The 20,758-nt window shown below is 46.4% G+C and overlaps 1 protein-coding gene across 1 annotated transcript in view; it reads right to left on the reverse strand.

Annotated features, from left to right (window-relative positions):
- Window positions 1–10,655, reverse strand: part of znf423 (zinc finger protein 423) — a 75,398-nt gene extending 64,743 nt beyond the window's left edge. The window contains exons 1-15 of the mRNA XM_068731925.1: window positions 10,483–10,655; window positions 9,761–9,885; window positions 9,435–9,516; window positions 9,208–9,283; window positions 8,736–9,016; window positions 8,348–8,631; window positions 7,835–8,215; window positions 7,403–7,584; window positions 6,276–6,815; window positions 5,990–6,140; window positions 5,274–5,861; window positions 4,973–5,157; window positions 4,146–4,567; window positions 3,645–3,858; window positions 1,933–2,017 (exon numbers count right to left, since the gene is read on the reverse strand). Coding sequence (XP_068588026.1) covers window positions 1,933–2,017; window positions 3,645–3,858; window positions 4,146–4,567; window positions 4,973–5,157; window positions 5,274–5,861; window positions 5,990–6,140; window positions 6,276–6,815; window positions 7,403–7,584; window positions 7,835–8,215; window positions 8,348–8,631; window positions 8,736–9,016; window positions 9,208–9,283; window positions 9,435–9,516; window positions 9,761–9,885; window positions 10,483–10,583 — 3,697 coding nt within the window. The 5' untranslated portion in view covers window positions 10,584–10,655. The remainder of the gene's footprint in view (window positions 1–1,932; window positions 2,018–3,644; window positions 3,859–4,145; window positions 4,568–4,972; window positions 5,158–5,273; window positions 5,862–5,989; window positions 6,141–6,275; window positions 6,816–7,402; window positions 7,585–7,834; window positions 8,216–8,347; window positions 8,632–8,735; window positions 9,017–9,207; window positions 9,284–9,434; window positions 9,517–9,760; window positions 9,886–10,482) is intronic.
- Window positions 10,656–20,758: the final 10,103 nt, after the last annotated feature.

The raw sequence follows: 20,758 nt of genomic DNA on the forward strand, positions 1-20,758 counted from the left end.
ATTCACATGTTCACCACCAGTTGAAACCAATTGCATTTGGCTTAATGAATGGGAAATTGAATACTGCTTAACCGAGGAATCAGATGTTTGAGCTTTTATTCATGACTGTGTGATCTGATTAGAGCGAGCAGAGAACAACAAAATGAAAGACGTACTGTGAAAGGGAGAAAATGACAGATGACACATTTTCTCCTTGATCTGGTAATTGTCTCACCTCTAATGCTTTTATTCCAAATAAGATCTTTCTCTTTATTATTTGCTCCCTTCTTCTCAGGGTGGGGGTGTCAAAAATGTAATAATAGAAGGTGGGCAAGCCCTTCAAAATAATCTGCCTCAATTTCATAATTAATCTGTGCTACGCTTTCACACAATTAGCACATTAATTAACCCAAAAGTGTCACCACTGTGTAGGGATGTGTGTGTGTGTGTGTGTGTGTGTGTGTGTGTGTGTGTGTGTGTGTGTGTGTGTGTGTGTGTGTGTGTGTGTGTGTGTAGTGTGTGTGTGTAGTGTGGGAAATGGCAGAATGACTGCCAGGATTCTCAGGGTGGAGGAAACTGAGGTGAAACGGAAGACGTGGAAGGAGATCAAAGAAGGTTAGAAGCAGGGAAAGGAGACGGTTCGAGGGACGCGAGGAGGAGAGGAGGACAAAAAAACAGAAAGAATGAAAGGGAGTTGTTCCGTGAACGCAGTGAAGAGCAAAGAAGACGCGCAGAGAGGAACAGTAGATAAGAGATTAGCTATACTTGTGTTCTTTCATGTGTGAGAGCGTTTTTCCCTGTTTGTGCATCTATGATTGTGTGTGTGAGTGTGTGTGTGTGTGTGTGTGTGTATGACTGTGTGTGTGGTTCACGGGGGAAGGAAGTAAAAGTTACTCCAGCTGTACTTCTGTTTCAAATCTCTCTTCTAACGTCTCCAGACGACTCCGAGCAAGGTCAGCACACACGCACACACGCACGCACACACACACACACACACACGCACACACACACACACGCACACACACACACACCTCAGAGTACATCGGTGACTATGGGAGTGCCTGTCAGGTCTGGCGAGAGGGGCAGAGGGTGGGGGGGCGCAGAGCGTTTGCTCCCCAGAACACCTCGCAGGTCTACCTCGTTAATCTCCATGACGACAGAGATGCTAAGGCAGCAAATTAGCAGCGAGTTGAAAAAACTGTCACAGGGGACGCTCATAAAAGAACATAGACTCCAAACTACAGAGGTAGTTTTTCGTTAAACACACACACACACACACACACACACACACACACACACACACACACACACACACACACACACACTCCACTTATAATATGTGCACTCATAAACAGTTTTATATAACCTTTTCTCAGCCCTTAAAAGGCAATAATGGCTTCTCAATGATGAAGCTGACCTATACATTATCATTTTGATAATGCATTACATTGTTCCAGGAGTGCAACAGTACATTAGGACTGTCCTCAGTGTTGATTTGCCCCCCAGCAGCATCAGAGCATCACATGCTACGTGGTGTTTGACTTCATCCAGGCCAAGCTAGTAACCCTCACATTAAGGGATGAATAGCCAGGTGTTTAATGTTCGGAGTGATGCAATATTTGTCTTCTTTTACACCCTGTGTGTGTGTGTGTGTGTGTGTGTGTGTGTGTGTGTGTGTGTGTGTGTGTGTGTGTGTGTGTGTGTGTGTTATTCTGGCTAGCTTTATATCAACAGTGTGCAGGAATTGCAATAGTTGTGTTGACAAATCGAGGGAAACAAAAAACAAAACACGAAGAGACGAGACATTCAGTCACCGAAATGCATCATCAACACAGACACACACACACACTCTCTCACACACACACACACACACACACACACACACACACACACACACACACACACACACACACACACACACACACAAACAGAGTGGAAGAGCTGCGCACTCACCGATCATGTGATTAGCGACATGAATCTGGATCTCCCTTTCCGTCTCAAAGGTCATTTGGCATTTAATACACTGGTAGGTCTTCTTCTGTAAGATAAAGACACAACAAAAAATAAAATAAAATACAAAGTAATGCATCATATTTGAGTGTTTTAATAACTGTGAAAGCATAATGTTTTATATTTAGTTAGGTTGATCAGAAAAATTATATTTAATCATATTGTAGCCATAGAAATGATTTACCTGTAAATAGAAAGAAAGTAAACCCTCGTGCTCAAGAAAGAGAAAGGTATAAATGCACAAAAAAGGATAAGCGTAAGAAATGATTATTATTATTTTTTTATTAAATGGCACTCTTTCTTTTAAGCTTTCAAACCTCAACATGCAGACATGTGAACCCCTCAAAGTCTCACACTAATCAAGCAATACTGAAAGTCCAAGTCTTTGGAGATTTGGTGAAAGGAAGAAGAAGCATGCAGTTACACACACATACACACACACACACACACACAAACACACACGTAATGCCTCTGCAGAGAAAAAGAGAGAGAGAGAAAGAAATTAATAAGGGAGGGAGTGAACAGGAAAAAGATTAAGGGAAGAAGCAATGAAACAGAAACAGAGGAAACGAGTGGAGAAGAAAAGAGGACAAGAGAGGACGAAAGAGATAAAGAGCCAGAGAAACAAGGGTGAGAGACACAGAAACAAAGAGAGAGAGAAGCAGAGGCTCTGCTTATCCATTCACAGCACACAGCGATCACTCATGCACAAACACATACAAAATACACAAAGGCCCCACTTCCACTATCTCTCTGCTGCTTCAGCCTGCTAGACTGAGTACACACACACACACACACACACACACACACACACACACACACACACACACACAAACACACACACACACACAGAAAAATCCTACTTTGTCTGCTTTGTGCTGTTAGACTAAGCAGAAACAAAGGTGCAGGTAAGACAGAGGGTCCCTAGGAACTGCCTCTGACACACACACACACACACACACATACATACACAAACACACACACACGCTCACTTGCAAGTACACACTCTCACACCTAAACACGTGGCAAGTCCCGGGGAGCCTGACTGTCAATATCAAGTAGAACGAACAGCTCCCACAATGCCTCAGCACGCCCCAGCCGCAGGACCCAGTGGGGCTCAGCTGACACACACCGCCATACACACAAGCACACGTATGCAGGCTACAGATACAAAAGCAGCAGCACGCACCAACACTTCTCTCTCACACACACACACACACACACACACACACACACACACACACACACACACACACACACACACACACCTCATGCAAACATACAGTTCAGCAGGATTTTTGAGTCTCCTGAAAATGTCTCCATCTTTTAAATGCTGTTTTTCTTATTAACATGAATTAATGGCCACAATGATATTGGGTAATGTTTCATCTACCCCACTGTGCTCTCAATTCCGTTCATTTGTGTGTGGTAGTTTTTGTTGAGAAGCACTACAGAGGTATTGACATTTAAGATTCCAGTCTGATTCTAGTTTTCAGTATTTGAGCAGAGATATTTTTGATTTACTCCTATTACCAAAGGTCCTCCTCATCTTAGTAAAAATGAAAATGGTTTGAGAGGTTTTGAGTAGGAAGTTTAATCCAACTATTCCCATAGAAGCACTTCTCTCTGTCTTCTCTCAGTCTGTCCTGTCTCACCTTAGGTGCAGGTGAAGCCTCAGCCTTCTTCCCCGCTGCACTGGTTTCAGGGCTGATCTCCGGGTGATCTGTCTGGACGTGACTCTCCAAGTCCTCCACGCTTTCAAACTTCACGCCACACTCCGGACACCTGAGCCCGCCCATGGCCTTCTCTCCCTGCGTGTCCCCTGGCGTGGCGGGTCCTCCCTGGCTCGGGCTCTGGCCGTTCGTGCCCCTGATTTGATTGAACATTTCAATTTGTTTTAGCTGATTTCAGTAATATTAACTGTTGCTAAACAATATTTAGCGCAGACTTCCTTCCCTTTAAGGCTCCAGTACGGAGAAAAGATAGTGACAGCAATACCAAATCCAAGTATTCAGCCCGGTAATAATGTGTGAGAGACTTAATCATGTTTGAAACTCTGTGGCAAAGCTGTACCGATGTACCGATGTTGATTTAAAATAAATATCTCTATATGAACACACGCCATCATCCACAGGGTTTATAAGTTGGCCACTCACCTGCTCATGCAGCCAGCACAGAGGCCATAAGGCAGGCCGTTGACGTCCAGCTTCACCAGCTCCCCTTTGTTCTTGAACTCCTTTAGGCAGAAGGCGCATTTATACAACTTGTGCAGCTGCAGCTGCCCGTTAGGGGATGAAGAGGCAGATCCGTTCCCTCCTCCTATTCCGCCATTCCCACCTCCTCCTCCAGCTCCTCCGAGCGTAGAACCGGCGGAGAGCTTCTGCATGTGGAAGGTGCCGTGGATCTTCAGCTCCAGGGTGGAGGTGACGGTCTGCATGCAGACGACGCAGCGGAAGCCGGTGAGGGAGTTGCGGAGGTCAGGGTGCATCTGGCAATGCTCTATGAACTCCTCCTCACTCTGCAGGGGCATCTTACAGATTCGACAGGTACCTGTGTCCAGGCTCTTACTGTGGGTCACCTGCAGAGAGGGAATATAGACAAAAAGCATGAACATAATGATGCAAAAAGTAGTGAGTGATACAACCTTTTATCCAAGCATAACCAGAAACATGCACGGTTGGTATAATACTGACTGACTGTAGCGGCATTGCACAACACATTTTTTGAATATTTTTTTTCCTGTAGTGTAATTGCCTCTCTTAGGACAGTTTAACATTCTAAATTCAAAGCAGCCGAAGAAGCTTCTGGATCAAAAGACAGCGAGAAAGCAACCAAAAAGTAACACACGAGAAAAACAAAAGCAGTGTTTTTATACCTATGAGGGTATCCACCGACATGTAAACCTCAAAATGACACGCTGAAACATAGACAGCTCAAAAGACATGCACACAGCCATACACATAAACAGGCCAGAGAGCAGCACCTTGTGTTCGGTGAGGGTAAGCAGAGAGGGGAAGCGCTCGCCACATATCGGACACATGTAGTGTTTGGCGGGGCCGCGATGCGTCTGAGCGTGCTCACGAAGCCCGCTCTCGGAGAAGAATGTTCTGGAGCACACATTGCACTTGTGGTTCCCCTTGATGAAGTCTGCCTTCTTCTTTCGAGAACCTGGTGTACGAAATTACTGTTATCATCATTATCGTCACACATATTTTATGTCCTGTAAAAAAAAAAAAAATTAAAAAGGTATAAACAAGAAGTTGATGATTGAAAACAAATCTTACAAGCGTCATCATCTCCCGGTCTGATGTTGTGGTCACGCAGTCGGTGGTTCTGCAGAAGCGACTCCATGGTGTAGGCTGCCCCGCAGATATCACAGGCATACATGGGCTCTGAATTGTCCAGCTCCTCCTCGCCTCCGCTTGCCTCGTGGCTGTTGGCTGTGTCTCCTCCCTGGCCAGCTCCTCCTCCCGCAACTGCGTTCTTCAGCAGCATGTTCTGCAGGTCGGCTTGTTCGGCCGCCGCCACTGTTGCTCTTTCAACGCCTCCTGCGCCTCCATTGCCACCACTTCCTCCTCCTCCTCCTCCTCCCCCTCCTCCTCCTCCTCCTCGCTTGGAGGTCTGCGCCAGCCCGTTGGGCGTCCCGTTTTGACTCCCGCCACTCCCTGTGCCGCCCCCGTTGCCGGTGATGCTGCCACCATCGAAGAAGCAGTGCTTCTCCCTCAGGTGTCTCTCTAGCAGCGACATGGCCTGGAAAGCTTTGCCACAGAAGCGACACGTGAACTTCTTGCTGTGTGTGGTGATGTGGCATTGGAGCTCCACCTCTGTTCCAAACGTCTCACCACAGAAGATGCACTTCCGGGGCTTGAGTCCTATGGGAAAGAATTTGGGTCAAGATAAGTATTTTTTTGGGGTTGGGATCACTGTGCTTATTTTCAGAGAGTCAGGTCTACTTTTCTAATGAAACTTAGCCAATCCTACCAGGAAAGATGTACAGTACCTGCTCCGAGCCCCCCTGGGAGGCCTGACCTCTGGCCCAGGTGGTTATGCTTAACATGGATCTGAAGATCAGACTCCTTCCTGAAGTCCCAGGCACAGGCTGTGCAGCGGAACAGCTTCTTCTCATTGCTATGCTTCACTGCCAAATGCACCTAAATGGCAGAAAGTGGAAAAAAGAAGCGATCCCATTTGGTGAATTTCAACGGTTGTTCCACTAATGTATTAAATGCGATGTGAATATTAAGGAAAATAAGTAACACTCAAAGGAAGGAAGATGTTGCATTCACCTGTATGGAGACCTTGGAGTCAAAGACCTCCTGGCAGAGAGTGCAGTGGTACAGGACAAACGTGTGCATGTCTAGCAGGTGTTTCTGCAGGTCATCTACTGAGGAGAACTGCTTATCGCAGCTCTCACACACATACTGGGTCGACGTGGTGGTGTAGTGCACTGTCAGGTGTTGAAGCAACGCCTCCTGGGATTCAAAGTCCTCCTTGTTGCACTGGGGGCAGGACTGGCGCCTAAGCAGCATCTCCAGGTGTGACTTCAGGTGGGCCTGGAAACCCTCAAAGCTGGAAAATCGCAGGTCACACTGGTTGCACGGGTAGTCCCCGTTGCTCCCCATGGAGGGGGTGGAGTCCCCTCCCAGTCTGTGGCGCTTCGGGGAGGAGATCTCTATGTCAGAGGAGGCGGGGCTTAGGTCGGCAACCTTTGCCTGCCGTTTGTTGTTCGCCAACGGGATGTTCTTGTGGTTCTCCTTTATGTGCTTGGTGAGCTTGAGGAGTGAGCCGAAGATAGGAGAATTGGTGCAGTAAGGGCAGGAGTAAACCTGTACGAGAAAAAATAACTCTTTACTTTACTTTTTAATGAATATTACGAAATACTGTTGTTTAGTTCTTGAAGAGTAAAACAGAATATTGGAAAGATACAGAGAGAAGAAGTGAAAGACAGAGCGACATGGAGACAAGCAGAGACATTACATTTAAGTCATCATTATAACTTTTAAGTTCAGAAATAATAGACTGATGATTAACAGAGAACTGTGGTCGGTGAAGTCTGCATTAAATACAATTTGGGAACAAAAAAGCAGTAAGTAATAAAGCATACGATTTTAAGTCCAGACCAGACCAGCAATTATTCACCGTAACTGCAGACTCAACTCAGAAAGTAATTTGTAAAGTCAAATTATCATTAATCAGAATTGCATGAGCAGTATGCATCATTTAACACTTAATTGGGCTCATGACAGAGTAAAGGAAACAACCTAATTAAATAGGAACCAGCTTATTGTTTATCAGCTCAACCACAGATTGGTAATAGCTTTGACGTGTGCAAAGCCAGGCAGGCCCACCACCAATTATTTTCAACTCTGGCTGAAAGATAATTCCTGAAATGTAATTCTTGACTAATTCTCACCTCCATGAAGGACTGCGATGCAGTCTGCAGTACAGGAGACTCCAGTTTGGCCACCCCTCCTCCAGATGCAGCTCCGCCCCCTACGATGGAGGTGCAGTGCGTCTGCTGAATGTGTTCCGTCAACGAAGACTCCGTCAAGAATCCCATGGAGCACTGGTTGCAGAAGAAGGCATGGTTCCCTTCTAGAAAGGAGGAATTAAGTTGCATTGTTCATTTCCTTTAAATGACAATATGATGCAATAGGGTAATGCACATACACATTCCATACTATGGCCACTTAACCAGATACTAACCATGCTATATATTTCAACAGCCTTTCTCAGTCCGGAAACCATACAGGCCCTCTTAACAATCAATGCACAAGCACAACCAATAGACATATTTAAGTCACTTTCCATTCTTTAGGAAGAGTAGCTTTCTCCAACAACACACCTAATGTGGTGGACCCCGCCACAATCCCACCAGGCAGGCAGTGCGACACTCTGATGTGTTCTTGCAGAGAGTTGATGTCTCCAAACATGTCTGGGCAGTAGTTACAGTGGAACGCTGTGACGTTGGTGAACTGCAGCAGGGGAAAAGTCGCCGCCGCTGTGCCGATGGTTCCTCCACTGGTACGGTGAGCTTTGCGCACATGTTCGTTGAGGTTGTAAAGCGTTGGCAGAGTGTCTAGGCAGAGGTGACACGTATGGCTCTGCTGCGGCTTATCTGCATGGATGGTCTTCAAATGGATCTCCAACACCGCCAGGCTGTGAAAGTCTCTCTTTGAGCAGTAAGGGCAAGAGTACGTCACTTTAGCCCAGTTTGCTCCTCCCCCTGTGGAGATAGGAAGGCCAACCGCTGAATTAGAAATACACAGAGGTAGTCTGAACATACAAACCAAGTCATCAAATCATTAGATGTAACTGGACTGGCTGCTCTGTAGATAAGTGACTGACTGTACCGTACCTCCACCTTGATGACCCAGGCTTATCACAATGTCGTCCACAGAGTCGATGCCTCTTCTGCGGCCTCGTTCGATGCCCTGGCTGGGCTTTAGGGTAGAGTCCGGCGTGGAGCCTCTCTCCAGACTGGCACTAGAGTCCGGAGTGGCCGAGCTCATAGAGGCCACACTGCCCAGCGCAGGGTCAGGACTGGCAGCGCTGTGGTTGGAGGAGTCAGGCTGGCGATGGCTGTCTAAGTGGCAGTAGACATCCTCCACAGATGGGAATTGTTCCGAACAGACAGGACATCTGGGGGGAGGGGGGGGTAGTAGCAAAAAGACCAGTTAAACGCAAGCGACATACCATTACTGCGCATGAATGAAAATCAGTGTCAAAAAGCAAGCCTGTAGTACTTGTGTTTGCGGTTTGCATGCTGCGTTTCAATATGCGTGAGGAGAGAAGCCTCGTCCAGAAAGATCTCTGGACAGTGGATGCATTGCAAGTCGGCTCGGTCAGACAGCTGGGGGTGTCTGGTCAGGACGTGTTTCTCCAGCTCGTCCGTCTGGCTGAACGTCTCCTCGCAGTAATCACACATATAGAGGTCCAGCTCCTGGTCAGCGTCTCCTCCTGCTCCCTTCTTCCCTCCATCCCTCTCACTCCTCAGTGCGAGGTGCTCTCGGTTCTTGCGGTGAGCCTGCCAGAGTCAGAGGGTAGTCAGGATTTAAAGACGCACGTGTTGTAAAACATTCCGTCAAAAGGTTTCATTTGATGACGGTAAGCTAGGGGCCTTCTGTACTCATGCCCAAACAAATTCATGATAACGATGTTATTGCAATATCTATAGAAAATGTCAGCAGTGAGCAGTAGCATCAAGGCATTGTTTACCTGCATGTGGCTCTGCAGTGACGAGGTGGAGGAGAAGCCACGCTTACACACACTGCACTTGAACGGTTTGCTGGAGCTGGAGGTGTCAATAATGATGTAAAGAACAAAAAACAATCACGAATCAGAAAAACAAATTATGAATCAAAAGCAATTTTTTTTAAGATCTAAATAGAAAGAGTCAAATAAGAGTCAAGAGTAAAAAGAAAGACAAGATCAGAAGCAGTTACCTGTGTGTCTTCAGATGGATCTTCAGGTGATCAGAGCGGGAGAACGCAGCTTCACACTCCTGACAACTATACTTCTTGTCTCCTGTATCAAGTAGCATATTTAAGAGAGGTGATCAGAAAAAAAAATATATACATATATATATATATATATATATATATATATATATATTGTCAGAATAAATGTGTTGCCAAGTCTGATTCTGGTGTTTTCCATTTTTCAATTCTTGAAAAAGAATCCACGTTCATCAAATGAATGTGGATCTGCATCCCATTTGGTGTTCCTATGCCGATGCATGCTTAGCGGGCCTGGAGGGCTTACTATCTACCTGTGTGGAGTTTGACGTGGCGGTCTCTGCTCCTCTTGTGCTTAAACAGACGGCTGCAGAAGGTACACTTGAAAGGCAGCTTGTCGCTGTGGATCTGCTCGTGGCGCTTCAGGTAGCTCAGACGGCTGAGGGGAATCAACGGGAGACGGACAGTCGTTCACAAAGGCTCTCATTTTCTCAGTTTACGAAGTTGCTTGACAAAATGAAAACTTCCACACCGCAATAAATGTAAGGAAGTAAGCACATGTTCAACGAAATGAACAGAAAAAGATCTAAAAGATGAACGCTGGTTTGTGCCGCTTGGACACGTCACTCCCTGATAAATATAACGTGGTCATCTTTGGTAACAAAAACTGTTTCTAAAATCACTGCATACATCTAATCAGAGGAATAGAGAGGACAGCTGGGTATAAGAAGTAATACAGAGGATCGTGATGATGACTTTATGGTGTGTGTGTGACAGCTGTTCTTAAAGTGGGTCTTGGCTAGTCCCTGGAGATGTGTGTGAGAAATGTATTCACCTCATTCCTTTCACTGTTTGCCTTACTGCTCCATGTTACCATGGCGATATTGAGAATACTGTTTATTCACGTACACATTGATATTCAGCATATGAGGAGGCAGCTGAACAGCCAGATATAATATTAGTGTCATAGTCTGCGACGGGCACCGAGACGGAACCGGCCGCATCTCGGGGAGGCAGGCGACAGCCAGTGTTTCACCTGAAGGACTTGTCACAGAACTGGCAGGGGTACGGCAGACCGGCGCCTCCTTCCTCCTCGCCGCCGGTGGCCATGCCGAGGTCGCAGCAGCCGTCGGGCATCTGTGAGGGCGATGCCACGTCTTTACTGGAGGGCGAGGAAGGCACCCAGGACAGCCCTGCTGGGTCATCATCACCGTCTGACAGAAAGGGAAACAGACACGGGACGGTTAAAAAAAAAAAAGCCTTTGATGCATCTGCAGCCAGACACACACATATATACACACACATTTTGTACACAGCTGCAGGATTTATAAAAAAAAAAAAGAGATAGGAGAGTGCAGACAGAAAAAAAGTGGGGGTAAAACAGGGAGCATTAGAATGATTAAGAAGAAGTTACATCTTCCTTGGAAGGCAGAAGGCGGTAGAGGCAGCCGGTGGGAGTTCAAATAAGAAAAAAGGAATAGAAACTAAAAAATAAACACATTTATCCTGCTTACACACACACACACACACACACATACAGAGGGAAAATGAGGATGGCAGAGATAAAGAGAGAGAATGAAACAGAAGAGCGAGACACACTCCGGCAGCAGCAACATCTAAATAGAAAGCTCCAAGAACTATGTATCCCCGACGGAGCCCAGAAATAAGGACAGAGTGTATTTTCTCTCCCTTCATCCTCCCTCTGCAGCCATCCCTCGTTCCATCCCTCCCCTCCCCTCCCCTCACCTCCCATCCCTCCATCCGTCCCCGAGGACCATAGATCCGCCTCATCATATTTTCATTAGGGCCTTGGCAGATTGAAACGTCGGAAAAGCGATTAGGAGATGTGGAGAGCAGAGCGGAAAGATGGCGATATTCTCTCCTTTTATCTGCCATACATAGGAGATTATGCGTTGCTCTTTTCCTTTTTTTCCTCTCTCCCTCCTTTTCCCCCTCCTGTGCAGTCTGGCGCTCGGGCGACAAAAAGGCCACGACTCCTTTAATAGACACTTCAGAATGGATTTGAGGCAACAAAAGAGGGAACTGAATAACGCTTGATATTGTTCTGTTCTTCTTTGTGCGCTCTGTGAAGCAGCGCAGTGAGGCTATTTAGCATTTGCCTGAAAAATGTAAAGAAGAGAGCAAGAGAGGGGGGGGGTGTTTTCTTTGCTTTTATCTGATAGCTGTATCAATTAGGCCAGCAACAAATCAAAGAGAGAAAATATAGAACTAGAGTGTTAGGACGGAGAGATCGGGAGAAAAGGAAGTCTGACATGATTTGTGGCAATATTCATCATGAGGCCAAAGTGTCTGCAAATGCAAACAGTCACAGCGCAGACGTGTGCAGAAGAGAAGTTCCTGCTGATCATTTTAGAAATCTCTCCAATGCACCGTTTTACCTCAACCTACAATCTTGTGTGTCTCCCGTGTGTGTGTGTGTGTGTGTGTGTGTGTGTGTGTGTGTGTAGTCTACTGTGTGTTAGGCCTCGCAGAGAGGGGGTGGAAAACGGATCCTTGTGATGAATCGATCGCAGAGAAAATGTAGGCACTGCGATGAGCAAATAAAAATCAGCAGGGGGTTCTGGGTTAAAAAAATAAATAGTGAAAGAGCATGAGTTATAAATTTGACTAGAAGCTAGAAGGAAAATTAAAAAAAAAAGGTTTAGGAAAACATAGGAAATAGAGATATCAAGATGAAGCCGAACAGCGAGGCAAGAGGGAGGGAGAGCGGGTGACAACGAGGGTGAGTGAGAGTGAGACAGATGGGGGAGACAGTCAAACTGAGAGTGTGAAAGGAGGAGGATGAGGGAACATGAGAGACAGTCAGATGAGTAGCCTTGAGAGGATGGAAGTAGAACAATGGGGGGACAAATATAATTTTGCTAAATATTGACAATTTATTGTCACCGACAAAACTCCGACATTCATCCCAGATTAGTTTATTTTTTGTAAAGAGGAAAGGAGACAGCGAGGGGGGAAGAGAAGGCAAACTACTGCCGGAAATGTTTCTTGAAGTTATAATTAATCTGAGAACGCTGCTTTTTGACTTTTTGACCCGCCCACCCAAACCCCTGATATGTTCTAGTAGGCCCGGCCTGAAAGCGATCTATACATGTCAACCTCTCTCTGCTGTATATCGATCCCAAAAGCATTTGGACTTGTCAAAGGTGAGGTTAGCGCCGTTGACGAGGGCTCTGCTTTATTCAGTCCAAAGAGCTGAGGGCTGCTACCGTTCTTCACACATAGTTCATTTTTTCATCCACAACACAAGCATCAAATCCATAAGAGGCAGAGCGGACTCTATTCGTCTCCATGTATGAATGTACCATCTACATGGAGCAGCGCTGGTGCTAAAATACAGTGTGTCTATAAAACGCCAATCCAGACGACTCAACAGGGGACACGTCTTTTAGTGTAGCCTGAGACAGATTAGTGATACTGTCTCCAACACAGATATTGTACACGCTCACTCCACAATAACCAGAGATACAGAGCATACAGTCGACCACTCGACCCAATACGGCCAGCCGTGGTTCAGCAAAACTTGATTTGATTTCAAGTGCGTGTTATATTTAGCAGAGTAAAGAGGAAGGGGGTGTGAATGTACCCTTGAAAAAACAATGAAAGTGCTTCTTCACAGTGCTGGTCTGGACACATGGGGGTCATTATAGACACACCAGTATGAGTCAGTTATGGTAAAGTTTGTGAGCCGGGAAAGTCGGAGGAAGAGAGACAAGAGAGAAAGGAGGAGATTGAACAAGAGAGAATCAGAGCAAGAGGGAGAAATCACTTTTTGAGGGGTGGGGGGGTGGGGGTGGGGGGGTGTTGAGAAAGAAGGGGAGGAGAGATTAGCGTCATTAAAGAGCCCTAATCCTCTGACTAGCGTGGCTGGCGCTAAAATGGAGGATCACACGGCTTTTTAACGGCGCCTTTGTCAGTGGGCCGCGAGGGGACCTGGCAAGACAAGGCCGAATGGCAGACTGGGAGAAACCGGAGGATGGGGATGGGGGAGCGAGGAAAATTTCAATGAAAAGTTAAATTAGAGAAGAATCCTCGAGAGAAGACGGGGAGGACGGCTGGTTGCGGGAGGGGGGGGGTGTTGGAGAGAAGAAAAAACAAAAAAAAGGGCGAAAAAGTAGTTGTGGGGGGAAAAAAGAGAAAGAGAAACAGGCAGGAGCAGGCGGACGCTGACACACGCTGTTCAAGCCCCCGTCTCCTCCTCCTCCTCCTCCTTTCTGTTCTTCTCTGGCGAATGAAAACGAACGAGAGGAGCGGAGTGGAGGACCACAGGGCCCCGACTGCTCCGCCGCCGCTTTATCTCTCACACTGCAGTCCTCTCCTTTCCCATCCATTCCCTCTATCCTTCATCCCTCCCTCTGTCCCCAGCAGTCCCTCTACTCTTCTGTCTTCATCTCTCTTCCACTACCTCCCTCCCTCGCTCCCTCCCTCCGTCAGCTTTCATGTTGTTACTCATTATAGCGCTGACATGTCTCCCTCCGTCCCTCCGTCTCTCCCCCTACCGGTGTTGGCCTTCACCCCTGTGTTCTCGGCCTGGACGGGACCGAGGGAGAGAGAGGGGGGGGGGGGGGACGTTCCAGATGGACAGACTCTGAACTCCAGAGGAGAGGGAAGACATGGCGGTATGAAAGGGGAGACAAGAAAGAAGAGGAGAGGAGAAACCAGGGGTCTGTGATGAGGAATGGAAAAGACCAGACAGGAACTAAACGGACCGCCTGAGTCTACCTGAAACGGCAGACGAACACAAACACACACATGCAAACAACACCCACACACACACACCCACACACACACACACACCCACACACACACACACACACACACACACACACACTCCCCACATGGCTCTCTAATAGGCCAGACAGTGTGGCAACGTGTGGAGGACACAGCCTTGGTGAAACACTCTAATGAAGAGACACACACGCTGATCAATCTCTCTTCATGTTCCTGCCTCCCCCGTCTACTTGCCCCCTATCTAAACTCAGTTGCTTTGTCATGACTGTCACACAGAGGGAAACGGAATCAAAGCAGCAGAGTTTATCAGATGGAACTCTGGGTAAAATAAACTTTGGAGACTATTGTGATCTCCGGATTTAATGATCGTCAACGGTTCCAAAATGTAAGTCTCAAAACTAGCAGGCATTGTTTTTTTTAAATATTCCATACGAGGCTGTAAAACTGATGAAGTAAACGACTCGATGGGCTGACATGGAACCAGCACTCAAGAAAATGAGTTCAATTAGTTCGCTCCGGATAACAGCGGCTGCTAAATGCCTGAAATGGAAATAATAATCCATGTATGTCGTGCTTTCTCTCGTTCCTCTTGCTTTGATGTTGGAATCAAAGGAGCTCAGACGGTAGCAGCGAGAAAAAAAAAGAAAAGGTTCCGGCTCCCAGTGCTGCGACTGCAAGTGCTGAAGCTGCCTACTGCCTACTTTTACATGCAGAAAATGATGAATTAACATTAGAAATGAATAACATGAAATGTGATCTGATAAGTTAAACACGCAATTGACTGTCAAAATAAAGTAAAATGTCCTTAACGCCCCAAGAAAAAAAAAAAATATGTATTGGAACCGAAGACTTGAATGTTTGAATATTCTTGTATCAAAGGAATTGTCTAAGGTTTTACCATACCTTTCATCCTTACTTTAATCTAATTCAGAATAAGCAAGTGATGTCCTCATTAGGAGTTACACCAAAAATACGCAAACTGTTTCTCCAAATATCAACAACGTGATAGTAATAGTGTCATGGAAACCTGCTTTCTGACGAGTTCGATGGATGTGTTCACCTTGGGCAGAGCCGTCTACCTGCTCACATTTGCATCCTTCTATCTGCCTGTCCTTCTCTCCCCGTCTCCTCCTTCCTGCTCCCTTCCTTCCACCTCCCGACCGCCTCACTCTCCTCTCCACCTCTCTGTTTGGCCATCGGCCCAGACCTGCACCTTTCCCAGCGAGACCCTTGCTGACCTCCTCTCCCTCCATCCCGCTCTCGCTTCATCCCTCCTTCCTCGGCTCCCCAGGCCCCCTCCGATGGCCCCAGGCTGCTCCGAGCGTGCGCGCGCACACGCACACGCACACACACACACACACACACACACACACAGCCCTAGACTCACCATAGGGGGCAGAAAAACAACTTCCACCCTTGGCTCTCTCTGGGCAGCCAGGCACAAACTCTCTCTTATTTTTTTTCCTCTCTCTCTCTCTCTCTCTCTCTCTCTCTCTCTCTCTCTCTCTCTCTCTCTCTCTCTCTCTCTCTCTCTCTCTCTCTCTCTCTCTCTCTCTCTCTCTCTCTCTCTCTCTCTCTCTCTCTCTCTCTCTCTCTCTCTCTCTCTCTCTCTCTCTCACACAATTAGAGTATAATTCACCACTACTAAATTAAGTTTGACGGAAAGCAAGCATACCACACACTTTATTTTTGTAACGAACCTCCTGCTGGTTAAACAAAAATAGCTGCTGCATCGTTTTGGATTTATGCAGAAAATTGCAGCCTAAATCTGAAGTTACATTTCTGTGACAAATTGTGTGATTTATGTTTTTTGCTTTGCACAATTAACGTAGAGGGTGTTCAAAGGCTGCTTATTACTTCCTCTTGGCGTGATGTATGAGGTATGAAGTAGCCAAAACAACGATCCACTCATTTAAATACTGTTCCTGGTGCGCGGGAAATAAGAAAGCTACCTAGCTAGTTCTGACATTTTCAGCATGGCCTACACACAAACAGCAAAGTCTGCAGAATGCATCCTCAATATGGTTGGATGTTAACTGGGTGCAGCGGTTCACACGTATGCTCTCCCTGCAACCCTGGCCTGTGCTTGGAGGACCCACAGTCCTCTGCTGCTGTCCTTGCCGCACACGAGGGAAGCGGTCTGTCGGGACAAACACACACACACACACACATACACACACACACACACACACACGCGCGCCACAGCGAGGACAGACAGAAAGGACGGTACGGTAGTCTGTCCGGGGCTTGAGCCCCTGAGGACACAGTGGATGGACACAGACACACACACACACACACACACACACACACACACACTAAGCAGGCTGTAGGGACCGTCACCTTCTGCCCTGGGAATGGGTCCGGCTGCTTTGGAAGCTTTTGGGCGCCAACTGCTCCATATGGGCAGTGTGTGTGTGTGTGTGTGTGTGTGTGTGTGTGTGTGTGTGTGTGTGTGTGTGTGTGTGTGAGAGAGTGTAAGTGTGTGTGAGGGCAGAAGGTTAGGGGCAGGGGGCTAAGGATGGGGGTGGGTGGACAGTGAGCTGGCAGATGACGAGTTTGTCCAGACCACACAGCATAACATACTGTATACAAACACACACACACACACACACACACACACACACACACACACACACACACACACAGAGAACACATATAGAACGGTGCAGCATTCAAAGACAAGGTCAGTACAGCTAATAGAATGAATGAAGTACAGCGTCAGAAGTTTACCTGAGACTTGAAACAAGAAGAAGGAATAAAAAGACAAACTTATGGAATTGTTTTGGTTCGTCTCAGGTGGCTTTAAAATCAATCTTTATTGAAAAAAAAAGGGGAGAAACCTCGAGAAGAACGACAGAGTTAGAATTGGTTTTCTGTATTTTGACATCAATATTAGTTTATTTAATGTAATTTTCAAATTCATTTTTCAGACGTCAACACTTATCCTCGGCAGTATTTTAAGCACCTGTGTTGTCATGCTTGTAATCATAAGAAAATTAATGAAATTTGGTAAGCACTGAATGGTGCTGCGCGTAGAGCTGAAATATTTGGCGGATGGATCGATTACATGAAATGAATCAGCAAGTGTTCAAACACACTTCTTAAATGTGAGGATTTGCTGCTTTTATTTGTCAAAAGTGAATATCTTTGAGTTCTGGACCGGAATGTGGGAAACAGTGATGGTCATTTTTTCGGGTTTCTTCTTACATATTATAGACCAAAAGATAGCGATGAGTCAATTTTCAAGCTGAAATCACAACCAATTATTTCTAGGTTCTCAAATGTAAGGATTGTGAGCATATATCTGTCTTTTGAGATTTTAAATTGAATGAATTTACATTTTATAAACATAAAAAAAAAAAAATTATAAAAAAAATATTGGAAGTTTATTTGATAATGAAAATAATTGTTGCAGTGTCAGTAGGAAGAAGAATAATTAACCCAAAAACAAATCTCATAATATTTAGCGTCAATGATCTGTATTATATACCTTACTAATGCCGCATCGTGTTTCCACCACAACACAAACACACAGCTAGAAGACATGAACATTCACATGCATGCACCGGCACACAGACTCTCTCTCACACACAAACATACACCATGTGGTAGAGGAGGGCTGGCATCTGCTTCCTCTTAACACACTTCCCTCTTTTTCTCATCCTCCCTCTTTTCGAACTCGTTCTCAACAAGCCTTTTATCTCACGGTGCCCTGATTCCCTCGAATTATTTACTTCATCTCTTCTGTGGCTCCAGTCAAAACAGAGAGCAAGGCACTGACCATGAGGGTTAGTGGTCCCGTGCCCTTCGTAGGAAACCCCGCCTCCCCTCCATCTCCATCTCCATCCCCGCTCGCTGTCCATCTCGTCTGCTGTTTGTTCGCTCAGAAATGGGAACCAGCTGTCAGGCAGAGTGTTAGATAAACAACAAACACCATGCCAACGCACACACTCAGTACAGTAAATAGGCACACATGCTTGCAAGAAGACGCGCACACAAACACACAAAGAGGTGTGTTTCCGTTGTGTGAGCGCCGGCGGCTAAATTATCTATTTTTAAGAATGAGGTTTGGTGGACTGACAGACCGCTCTCTAACCTAGAAACACATTCACCTGAGTCTCTCACACACACACACACACACACACACACACACACACACACACACACACACTTGCCCGTAAATGCACACACTCACGCACGTAAGGAGGCCCTTGGATGTTTCAGAAATACCCACAGAAGTACCTACATAACCGTAACAACGCACATACAGTTATGAATGAGATCAGTCCAGATATATTTCAAAGCGATATTAGTGCTACCTGGTGAATTATGATGGACATTTGGTGCTCGGCGAGAACCTCATATAAGTTAGTGTGCGCATTTATCATCCACTACTAATGGATGTGATTGATCTACGGATGTATCAACAAAATCACACACGCACACACACACACACACACACACACACACACACACACACACACACACACACGAGTCCTCACACCTTCACCTATGCGTACGCGGGACCTATAAATAAGAGATGTATGGCAGCTGGTGCTCGCTGTTCAAACCACAAACACACTGATACAGGAATACACAGGTAAACAAACATGTGGATGTGGTACAAACGCACCGAGAATACACACCAACTGTTTCTTTTTAACGAACTTGCAAAGCCTCTCCATTTAGAGCTAAATAACTGAAGCAGTGCCGGTACATGAACTACCGAGCGACGGATATGAGGGGAGAGAGAGAGAGCGAGAAAATGAAGGGGAGGGAGACAGAGAGGCAATGTGGCTCATGGAGTCTCGGGGGAGAATGGTAGAGGGGGGTCCTGTGCCCAGGGGAAGCCCAAGAGCAAGCTGCGAGAAGCGGGTACCTCCTGCACACCGCTCCCCTTCCCTCCCTTCCCTTCTGGAGGACGGGATCCTGGACAGCCCCCTACTCACAGCTCCTAAACCCCCCATGAGAGGAATACATGCACACACACACACACACACACACACACACACACACACACACACACACACACACACTGAAGAGGAGTCCCAAGGGGAGGAGCAGAGCAGAGCAGAACACCTGGACCTGCCATTAGTGACACACTCAGGGATTAGAGGCACAGACGGCAAGAGAGGTGGAGAGAGAGAATGCTCACTGGGATACACACACACACACACACACACACACACACACACACACACAATGTTCAGAAAGTAATATGCATAAACTTACACATGCAAGCGCCAACAAATGGCAACTCAACCACAGTAAGGTGGCAAAAACTTGGGGGTGCATTCATCAGACAAAATGCTAAATTAAGTTCTAACATGAATAGAACAGATAATAGCTGTAGCGTGCGGGGGTGTGTGTGTGTGTGTGTGTGTGTGTGTGTGTGTGTGTGTGTGTGTCACTTTTGTAGCACCGCCTCGAGGCCTCATTAACAAATATTTTATTTTCAAGATAATCAAGCCTCTCTACATTTAGCTCTCAAATACCAGTGGATCAATCTGAAAGAAAACATGTTTGTCCACTATTGGGTATCAAAACTTAATCCACAGAGAACAAAATGCGTTCGTGCATTAAGTCTTTCTGTCATTCCCTCTGGCACCAAGATCAGGTCAGCCTGTCCATCCCATCTGAAGGCATTTAATCTCACTCATATTGACCGACCAAGGTCTAAGAGGCCCGACAGCGTTCAAGAACAACACCAACTGTGTTGTATGTGTTATAAGGCTCTAACTATGTGAGACCATATGCATGTACAGAATGTACGCTGTGTGCAAGTTATGTCCTGGATGGTGTTCTTAATTAGACACACATAGAAATAAAGGTATACAAAGGTGAGTCACCTTTCACTGAGATAAAGAAAGGGAAAAGGGGAAAAGAACAAAAGGATGGATGTAGTGTGGGGTAGAAAAGTATTAGAAGGAAGTCCACACACACACACACACACACACACACACACACAGTCACACATGGCTCAGCTTGGCGGATGTAGGTTGTAATTACGAGACCCCCTGGCCTCTCACTCTCTGTCTTTCTCCTTCTCTGCCCTGTCGACCTCTCCCCCCCTTTGATCTGTTTCATGTCGCCAGCTCACACACACACACCTCACACGCACACGCACACACACACACACACCTCACACGCACACACTTGTCTCTCTTTTTTCTTCCCAAATCCACCTTTGTTTCTGTCTGTGCGTTGCTCCCTGTGTGTGTCTGAGCGCTGCTCTTTGTTGCAGCCAGTGTGTGGTCTCTAATTCACACAGGAGCCTCTTTTCTGGACGGTTTGATTTGAAACCCCTCTTTCTCCACTGTCACATTGAACTTGAGGTTTGGGGATTAGTCCCTCTCTAACTGACCTTGTGTTGACATGTGTATGTGTGAATGTGTAGAACATCGAAAGTGGTGAAAGTAAAGGTGACAAACATAAGAATGTAGCTGCTACCAAGAAGACAGACAAACTATCCGCTCTGCTTTATTTCTATAAATGCGTTTTCTTGTGAGTGAGTGAGTGAGTGAGTGAGTGAGTGAGTGAGTGAGTGAGTGAGTGGTATA

The sequence above is a fragment of the Cebidichthys violaceus genome, unplaced genomic scaffold (assembly GCF_023349555.1).
Source record: "Cebidichthys violaceus isolate CVI_PGR_0920_01 unplaced genomic scaffold, fCebVio1.0.p SCAF_55, whole genome shotgun sequence".
Classification (NCBI taxonomy): domain Eukaryota; kingdom Metazoa; phylum Chordata; class Actinopteri; order Perciformes; family Stichaeidae; genus Cebidichthys; species Cebidichthys violaceus.